The 10852-nt window shown below is 41.1% G+C and overlaps 1 protein-coding gene across 6 annotated transcripts in view; it reads right to left on the reverse strand.

The window, feature by feature from the left end:
• slc4a11 (solute carrier family 4 member 11) overlaps positions 1 to 10852 on the reverse strand; it is a 90824-nt gene that overhangs the window by 35519 nt on the left and 44453 nt on the right. For all 6 annotated transcript variants that reach the window (XM_067479190.1, XM_067479194.1, XM_067479191.1 and 3 more), the window contains exon 4: positions 5459 to 5502. In XM_067479190.1, the coding sequence (XP_067335291.1) occupies positions 5459 to 5502 (44 nt within the window). The remainder of the gene's footprint in view (positions 1 to 5458; positions 5503 to 10852) is intronic.

Below are 10852 nucleotides of genomic sequence, written 5' to 3' on the forward strand. Positions count from 1 at the left end.
CCTGCTGTTATTTTAAAAATAAAACAACCGCTGAGCGTGTCTTGAGCCTTTCGAGCCATCTGTGTATACAGCTCTATTAATACATCTATCAATAAAGAAAAAGATAAAATAGCATTTTTTTTAGCCTATTGAAACTAACAACTGACAATAAAGAACATTTTATTTATGCAGTGAAACAACCATATAAAATCCATTATAAACACAGATCAGAAATGAACCGGTCCAAAGTGTGGACGTGAGCACGTGATACAGATGGAGCAAACCAGAGCCGTGCAGAGGAGCCCTCCGTGCCCCAAGTGCCCATTTTTTCAAAATTCAACATTAAAAGAAATGATCTGGCTGCTTAGTTTAAGTCGCACATTGGCTTTTTACCTGAGGCCAGGTCATCTGTGGTCAACATGCTCAGCATGGAAAAATGTCTCTTTTTATTGTACTTGACAACAGTGAGCATGCGCATCGGTGCAGCTCGGACATGAAGAAATTCCACCTGCGAGCTCATCTGCAGCGACACGGCTGCTACAACCTGCTACAGCAGTCATCTACAAATCCTAAGATCTTTCAGTCACATGGCCACTTCAGGTGATGTGACCACTGAACACAGCTACCACAACCACAGCTGCAGGGGGCAGAGAGTGAGTTCAATAAAAAGATCTTAGATCAATCTGAAACACTGACCTATCAAATGACCACGCATGGAGTATGTTTCTGTTCTGAGCCCTTCAGTGGATCGCAAAGTATTTTTTATCCACATCCACTAAAATTAAAACAGTCCACATCAAAGTGATTTGGTGGCAGCAGTGCAGCTGAGCTGCAGGTAAGAGAAAGTCCAGAATACCTTTTGGTAACATGTTAAGGTTGGCGATACTGCCTCTAATTTAGTTTTGTGTTATAATTGTAATACTTAAGATATTTTTTATTAATAAGCAGAATGTCAAATTGTTAGTATACTTACATGCTGTGTTAATCTCAGAAAAAATCAGAGAAGTAGCCGTAGCTTTAACGCACAACATTAGAGACGCAAACGTACAGGAGACAATGAGGTAGATAAAATAAAATATTAAAATAGAACAAAAAATTAATCAAACACTGTGCATTAGTGCAAGTCTGCCGGACATTGTCTGTAGGAGAAGGAGTCTAAATATGAAATATTTTGGATGCAGATAACCTCGTGACAAACTGGGACTGGGACCATAAAACAGCGATGTGGTTTGTTGTCACATTAGCTTCTGCTAGAATGCGGCTAGAATTCAACAACTTCTTCAGTAAAATTGGTTGTGTGGTATTTTTAAAAGGAGCACCTGCCCCTCTAAAAGGTCTCTGCACAGCCCTGGAGCAAACACTGAGGACAGTACTGCAGAACGGGGAGATAAGTGGAAAAAAAAAAAAAGCAGGCCACTGGTTAGTCACCAGTGTGAACTCAAGTCCTTTGGGTGATGCTCTAAACTCCATGAACGCGGAGGCGGAACAACATTCATTTATGTAAATGTATCTACATTAATTGTAGACGGAGAAATCTGTTAATATTAGTCTAATTTCAGAGAAATTACCCTGCAAATTTGGCACTAGGACACATTTTTGTTGAATTACGTCGTGTTTTTTTAAGCCTATTAGTTTACACATTTCACTCTGGCTTCCATGCTCGCTACACGATAACAACATTAAATGCCCCTAGTGGGGGATCTAATGCCCCTAGTGGGGGATCTATTCCAACAGGCTTGCAACCCATCCATCCATCCATCACCTGTCCTATTGATAAACTTGTTTGCTGTATGGATCGCATCAGATTTCACTGAATTTGCTGCGGATGAACAGAGTTAGGAGACAGATACTCAGAGAGAAGTGTTTCTTCAGCCTAGTTTTTGTGAATTTTTTAAGTCTAATTTGAATTCTGATCCACGCATTAGACAGTCTTTTATTATCTTGGGAATATTCCCACAGTATAACCTTTTCTCTTTGAGTTAGGCTGAAAAAAAAAATAAAAAAACGTCTGCCCGCCTTCATCGCCAGAAGGCTTGATTACTATAATTCTCATCTGGTCTACCCCAGAAAGCCTGAGATAAAATGCAGATTATCTAAAACTCAGCAACACATGTGCTGATGAACTCCACAGGCAGAGGAACATGACACATCTGTGTGAAAGACGAGTCACTTAGAACTGACAATGGAACATAGGTCTGCTGGTTTTTGAATACATGCGTTAAACTGTAGCATATCAAGCCACAGCTACATTTTAACTGAGAAAAATAATTCAGATTGACTTTTTGGTAAACATAGCAGCAGACACCGTCTTGATGTCCTTCAGTATAATAAAAATAGATAAAAACGTCAGGAGTCACTCAAAGTGTTAACTACAATTCCTGCCCAGTTAATGCAGTTTGCAGCCAAAGCTTGAGAGGAACGAAGCCCATTTATTTCAAATACAGAACTGCTCCACTGATTAAACTTTAATGAAATGTCCATGTTTAAAGATGCCATAATATGCATAAATTAGAGCTTATATTTTATTCAGCGACTCTATTCAAATAAGTTTGTAGAATCTTTCAATTCAAAATAGTGCTCGCAAAGCTCGTAATGCAACACCTCATAAGCTCTTGTTCTTTGGGGCCCCTCCTCCCCCTGACCCCACTCTCTTCTGATCGGGCAGCTTGAAGAAGTCTTCATGGTGGTGCACTCAGGATGTCTGTTCATGGCCTTCCACAATGGCCGTATGCCATAGTCGGGCATGTACACAAACTTTCAGGGCAGACTACAAGCTGGGTTTTTCCACCTACGGCAAGCAAGCATGTAAACACATGTTCACCTCAAAGCTCTGGCTCTCGGATTATGTAGAATACTGACATTCAACTATACAGAAATATAGAATAGTTTCTTGATACTTTGCAGGAGATTACTTTGTCACAGCAGCATACTGGAACAAACAAAAAGATAAAAAGAAAAAAATAGCAACAAAAATAGCAAAAATGATCAATCCTGTATATTTCACCACATTAAAAAAATAAATTCAGAATATGGCCTCATTCTGTTACTTTTTAAAAATTGTAATCAACCTACAGTATATACATTACTAGGTCTTCCTTTAGTTTTGATGACAGATTTGACAATCGTGGGCATGGATGATACCAGTCATGCACAAACCTGCGTAAACAAATGTTCTGTGCAATTTCTTTTCCACTTGTACTGCATTCAAGTCGGTGGACGCACAAGTACTGGGCCATGTCACGGTTTTCCATTCCCTCTCTGTTCATACTGTGTTTGGGTGTACAAATTAGTGAACTTAGTGCATGTATGTCCATCTCCCCTACACCTTTTGTCCCCATTTGAGGACACACGCCCACCTCTAGGTTTCACAGTCAGCCCGTGCCAAACATGCTGCACTCCATCTGATCCAGTCTAATGCTGCCAATAGTCATCGGGCCATTTTAATGCCACTTGCAAAAGTTTATTAGTGCAGTTTTGTGCCATTTTCTGACCAATAGTTGCCTTCTTGAACACAGTCCATAGAAGTTGACCTCATGCAAGTTCCTTCAGTCACTGAAACAGCAAATTTCAAAGGTTATCTTTAGGCCAGGTTCTTTCTAAACCACATAACTACAGCAGCAGCAGTAGTAGTAGTATTTTGGCTTATGTTTAGCAGCCTGCTTATGCTTGTGTACATGTGTCTCATGTTGCATTTGACTGAACCAAGAGCAAAATTGAAAAACATCAGCATTCACAGGAAACTTTAGTTAATGCAACTAGCATAATATTCACTTTTGTGGCAGTGATCACATGTTTTGTTATACTGAGGTTGTACAGCCCCAATTCCACACAAGTTGGGAAGATGTGAAAATGTAAATCAGAACAGAAAGCAATGATTTGCTTGATCTCATCAACCCCTATTTTATTCACAATACAACATAAACAACACATCAGATGTTGAAACAGATATTTGACCATTTCATGGAAAATATTAGCTCATTTTACATTTGTTGGCAGCAACACATCTCAAAAAAGTTGGAACTGGGGCAACAAAAGGCTGGAAAAGTAATTGCTGCAAATCAAGCGGAGGAGCATTTAACAACTTATTAGTTTAATTGCCAACAGGTCAGTAACATGACTGGGTGTAAAAGGAGCATTTCCGAGAGACAGAGGCAGAGGTTCCCCAATCTAAATATTTCACCATTTCAGAAAATGCTCCTCAATCTGAAATTGCAAAGACTTTCAAGATCCCACCATCTACAGTATTTAATAACAAATGATTCAGACAATCAGGAGGAATCTCTGTGCACAAGGTTAAGGCTGAAGGTCAAAACTGGATGTGCATGATCTTTGGGCCCTCAGGCAGCACTGCATTAAAAACATGCATGAGTCTCTACTGTACATCACTGCATGGGATCACAGAGAAGAAGCCATATGTGAACATGATCCAGAAATGCCAACATTTGACACATCATAAAATGAAAAATCCAGCAACAATATTCCTCTGCTAAAACTCCAGCTACTGGTCTCCTCACTTCCCAGACGTTTACAGACACACAATTGTTAAAAGAAGAGCGGATGCTACACAATGATAAACATCGCTCTCAACTTTGTTGAGATGTGTTGCTGCCATCAAATTCAAAGTGAGCTAATATTTTCCATGAAACGGTAAAATGTCTCAGTTTCAACATCTGATAGGTTGTTTATGTTCTATTGGGAATAAAATATGGGTTGATGAGATTTGCAAATCATTGCATTCTGTGTTTATTGTCCCAACTATTTTTGAATTGGGGTCGTACTTTGGGGGGTTCTCTCTTCAATATACTGTAGTTTTAACTGTTTATATCTCAAGTACAGATTAAAATAAAGGATTTGATTGTTGTGGAGAAGGAAGATGTCTGGCCATAAGGCAGAATGTAAAAAACCCTCAACTATGATGACAAAAGACATGCACAGGTGGTAAACGGAGAGGACCTCAGGCTGGCCATCAAATCTCCATCAAACAATCACGAACGTCGTACTTATGCTCAACTAAAACGCCCAAACATTACCTGTACACAACACTGATGTCACTGGGAATTCCTGCACCAGATTGCCTGCTATATTTTCCGTGATCGATGTGAATAGCACAGCAATCCTGTTGTGTGCGCAGCAGCTTTGTTAGTTAACACACCAAAGCAAACTCCTAGAATGGGACAATATCAGCAAGCCACCGGGAGACTAGCAGTAAAAGATAAACAGCAGCCGACAACGTATCCACAGAAGACATTCACACTGACAGCAGAGCTATTCAGTTGTCAAGCGTATCTTACATAAACTGGATTGGTTTTACAACCACTGTGGAGCTTTGGGTCACTATGTGCAGGGAAAGACTCCGTGTCAAATGATTATTAATATAACAGATTTAAACACATTAAATTGAGACATCATGTCCCCCCTCCCCCCCCCCCTTTTAGAGCAATACTGAATAACATTTAGTGCAGTGAACGTTATTACTTACCCTTCTTGATGTGTTCAGTAACACACAACCAGAGTCATCGGCATCTGAGGGGGAAGACAAGACATAAGATACAGTCAGACTCCTCTGAAAGTGCACTGCAACGAAACACTTGCAGCTTTTCTTTGCCTCTCTGCAAGAAGGATTTGTACCACCTGGTGTGAAAAAGGTCATTTGTAATCCATCATCAAAAACGTTACAGCTGTTGTGAGACTGCAATATCAGAAGCAAAGCAAAGTTTACAGAGCCAAAAGTCTGCAGCCAAACACACAGCGTGTTTTTCACATACGCTTCATTTTTCAAAATAATATTAATGGCAACAAACTACAAAAGTGATCACACCTGCAGAATTTTTGGGGATGTTATTATCCTCCACTTTATTTATTTCCAGTACTGATTACGTTACTATTTAAGGCTGCAGTGACCATTTCTCTCATTTCCCCCCGAGAGTTTTACGTAACTAGATCTAGCTGGATCTTGCTGGCGTCTAGTTATAAATGCTTTACAAACGTTGTGTACAACTGTCAATGGTGTGTGAATGGTGTGTGAATGGTGTAAGTGGCGTCGTGCACGTCAAAACTGCCAGTTCACTGATTACGTTGCCATACAGTAAGTAGGACGGCGTTTATCTTCACACCAGGAAATAAGCGGCAGTTGGCAGCAGGTCCTGGGCACATTTGCAACGTGCTTCTGCCGGAGACATTGTAGCATTAGCAGTTGAAATGCATGTAAAAACATGGCAATTCTGATGCTCCGCATTCATTATTGATGGGGCAAATTCTGAAATAAAGATCACAAGTAACAACTACTCAGCCTGTAAAGCAAAGAAGCCTGAGACCCATTGTCTAACAGTGATGAAAGTGGCAAGAGGCAAGTCTCTAAATGCTCTCATTGAGCAGGGATTGGAAGTACTGTGCTGATAAGGCTTTAATGCACACGTCTGTGGAGCCGAGGAGTGTGCTCAGATAAAGTACAAAGGTCTGGATTTTCCCAGTGTAGGGATGAAGCTTTTATGTTAGAAAACAATACAAACCTGGGAAATGAGGTTATCATCCCAGTCAGTCCCTTAACTAGCAGACTGTCAGTACCCTGCTGGCTCTAATAAAAACAGTTCGCCACCGCCGTTACATAACACAGTTATCGCCGTTTACTGTGGGGAGGATGTTATTAGGTTACCATGGGCTTTCCTCTTCTGCTTCGCGTGACGCACTGTGTCAGCCCCGTCTGGGAATCAATCAGCGCTTAACTCCACCCTCCAGCAAAGGAGAAGACCCCCCCCCTCTCCCCATCTCCTTAACAAGCCAATAAGCCTCAGGAACGCGCCAGGATACCATAATATCAATAATTCAGCCACAAGTGAACATTGTTGAATCTGCAGAAAAAGGGAAAGGGGGGGGGGGGGGGGGGGGGCTTTGATGGCCACAAAAAAAAAAAAAAAAACACCTTGCCATGATAAATCCCTGCAGGCAGAGAGGAAGAAAGAGAGTTCCCCCCCCCCAAACCGTACCTCTCTATGATGAGACCATGGCAGGGGGGCACGTGTCGCGTGCAGTGGATTTTGCGCATCAAAGCCTCACAATCAAAAAGCACATGGCTGGGATGATCCGCTCTCGGGGGAGAGGAAGCAGCAGCTCTAATTGCCGTCAGGCTGTAACCGTAAGGAGATATTCATACATTCATATGAGATTACCTCATCCCCAGTGATCACCGGCTTCCACTGGCCTCTGTGTGTCTCCATGTACTGTGTGTCTTAAAGTAATCCAAGAGAATTTCAGCATTTAGGGATTAAGCAGTGAAAATGTTCAAATGTAGCACAAGCTGGGTCTTTATATGGTTCTATAATGGTTCTTTATGTTCACTTAGACAGAATTGTTATGTAATATCAGAGTGGAGGGTGGTTTTATTAGTCACTGATGGTGGTTGATCCTGTCTCCAAACAGCTCAATTGTCCTTGGGCTGGAGATGGGTGGCATGTTTGAAATGGTGCATGCATTCTTATAAAAGCTTTTCAATTCAAAAATAACATCCATTTCCATTTTTGCCCCATTCTTTGCCACTTATTGAAATTGGGTGGCGGTGGCAGCAGGTTCAGAAAGGTCGTCCACACCTGTCTGATGTCAGCCTCCTTTCATTCTAGTCTTATTTTTTTTTTCACCATTTTAAATGGCATTTATAAGTATTTGTTTTAAATTATGTTTGAGTATTAGTTTTGAATAACCTACTGTATAATAACCTTCATTAATATGCATAAAGGTAATTTGACCCTCTTATACCGCCCAATAAACCATTTGTGGAAAAAGCTGTAGCTCAGTTGGTAAAGGCAGTCGTCCACGGACCACAGGGTCAGCGGTTTGATCCCCGGCCCTGGCTATATGTCGAAGTGTTTCTGGGCAAGACACTAAACCCCTAACAGCCCATTCCCACCCCCAGCTGTGCAGCCCCGTAGAAATTGGGGAGGGTTGCGACAGGAAGGGCATCCGGCGTAAAAACTGGGCAAAAATCAACATGCGGACAATGATTCGCTGTGGCGACCCTGAACTCACGGGATAAGCTGAAAGGACAACAACTAAAAAAAAACATTTGTGAAAATAGTGCTGCCATGCAGGGAGGCAGGTGCCTGTTGACATCGCACTCAATTCCCACTTGGTTCGGGCACAAAAGAAGATTGTTAGGTTAAGGGGAAAAAAGGCCAGTTTACCTCATCGTCACATCATGTGTCACATAACGTGCATCGCGTGACCGGTGGCAACAACAGTGGCTTAACCCTTGTCTTGAACCCTGGTTTCCTGTGTGAAAGTGCTATGATTTGTGATCCGCGTGCCACCCCAACCTCTGATACCTCTAAATACCCATCTGCTTTATTTACTGACGTTTTTAGTGAGGATCCCAAGATTTTCCAAGGCCAGCTGTGATATAGAATCTTTCCAGCATGTTCTGGATCTGCCCCAGGAATCATGTTACTCACAATATGATATAAGTAGTGAGTTTTATGCAGCGCGTCAGAGATTTCAAATGTGGGGAAAAGATTGGAAAATAAAAATTAGCAGAAATAATGGACTAAGGTTTGAAAACCAGTACTGGTACAGGATAGTCTAATTAGGGCAACCATACCTACCCAACAAGGACACGTGTCATGGACGTCTATTTTACGTATGCATCAGATGTTCAATAGGTGTGTGAGAACAACCACCGTGAGCGTCTTCAACGATCAGATATTCAACTTATTTTGGAAGACTGAACATCCATAATATCACCAGGTCATATACAGACATACTTAAGATCTGTTTTGGACTCTAATGACCTCCAGAACGTGTCCAAAACAGCTACATGTCCAGTACATTCATGCTCACAGGACATCCTAAAAAAAAGACATTGCAAATGTTCAATTGCAATTCTGTGTGAATTTGACATTCGTATCATTAAATTTAGACATTTTCTTTGCTTCTCTAAAAACCTTGTGTAACAGACGTCCAAATGTGACACATATCTACAATGGTCTGAGAAAGACATCCTGATTTTGCTTTGTATATCAATGGATGTCTAAATAAGGTCTTGATAGAATGTCCTTATACCCTGACTATTACATACGTCCACCAACAGAGGGACAAAATTCTTACCCAACGTCTAAATACGGACCCTGTATTGGACCTCAAATTTCTTTTGAGCCTGTATCGTATGTCTCCCAAATGAAGAAAGGAGGACATGGACCAACCAATATGATACAGATGCTCTTACGTTGGCCAATGGTAAATGCTCTTTTTTACCTATTGGCACTCAAAGCGCTTTACACTGCTTCTTATTCACCCGTTCACACTCACAATCACACACTCACACACTGATGGGGGAGCTGCTAAGCGTCTGGCCCACGCTTACCGGGAGCAACTAAGTTGAGGTTCAGGGCTTTGCTCAAGGACACTACGACATGTGACCAGAGGAGCTGGGGATCGAACCAACAACTGTGAGATTGGTGGCCGACCGCTCTCCCTCCTGTGCCACAGTTCCCACAGCAGTTAAAGACAGAAAATGTTTGGCATTACGTGATCTTATTTGTCATAAAAAGATCAAATTCCATGAACTTACAGGAGACATTTAGAATCTCTTTTATTACCACCAGACTGTCCTGCACAAAATAATTCAGTCCAGAAGCACCGATAAAAGCCTGGCGTGGTGAAGAAAACTCAAACCCTGACCTCTGCACACAACGGCAAATATGTGAATATCTTAGAAGTTGGCTTCTCAGGCAGCACTCACTCTCAGGTTGTTTAGCGCCGGTCAGAAGGTATTTTTTTATGAAAAGACACTTCCCTGTTTTATAGCGAAGCCCATCTGAAGCAAGGCGGCATGATTATGTTCTCACTCACTGCAAATCTCTGCATGTTACACCTATAAAAGAACTTAGAACTGTAGTTGTATCATCTTTGAATTGGGAAGTCCTTCTATTTTAAAGAAAGAAAACATGCATTATTTGTCTATTCTTAGCAGAAGGGCTCATCCTCTACACGTTGTACCCAACACATGGACCCTCCACTTGGAGAGTTCAAGGTCAGGCAAAGACCTCGGTCAAATCCTAAAGCCTCAAGTCTCCAGTGTGTGTGATGGCTGTTCTTCTTTGTGAAAGAATGTTTCCAGGGGACACTAAAAAGTTTGGTTGTGATGTGGCTTTTTAAGGGCTGTATTGTCAAATTGTTGAAGTAGATTTTTTTTATTTTTATTATTTGCTTGTGTTTTGTCTATTTGCCGTGAGCTCTCAGGGCCACAACATAGAGGCCATTCAATCCAGAAAAGTGTCAAATCAAAACAGCTTTATAAATCACCACTTAGTAAAAAGTGACATTTTGTCTCTCTTGTTATTTAAGCTATTCGAATGTTTCCTTAATTCTCATTTAAAATACTAAGCTTCTCTTCTAAGTTTTGGAGCTGTGTCTAATACATATCGTTGGCCACTACTATCCACTTGATCAGTCAAACATGCATGTGGATCTGGAGTAAGAAGGACGGACAATTTATGATTAATCTCTGGATGACGACGGCACTGTGGTACTTTGGAGGGGGAGCTCGTATTTGGGACATTAAACAAACAAAAAAAATGCTCTTTAACCAAGTCAAATGTCGGAAGCCATTTTAAAAACTCACATGGTGCAGTTAAATATTGGGCACAATATCATAAAGGTCAAGATTGAATAGTGTCCCAGAAACCAGGCTGGCAAGAGAATTATAAAAGCATGGCTACATTTTCTCATGAAAGTCAATGGTAAATATAGATATAGAAATAAATTCATTATAAAAGGGAAAAATGTTTTTTTATCAAATGTAGGTAGGAGCCTCAGTCTCTGGGTCTGATGCAATCACTTAGCTTTGCTTTACCAAACTACTGCTTATGTAGACCAGACAGGATGC

This window comes from Channa argus, chromosome 16 (genome assembly GCF_033026475.1).
Source record: "Channa argus isolate prfri chromosome 16, Channa argus male v1.0, whole genome shotgun sequence".
Lineage (NCBI taxonomy): Eukaryota > Metazoa > Chordata > Actinopteri > Anabantiformes > Channidae > Channa > Channa argus.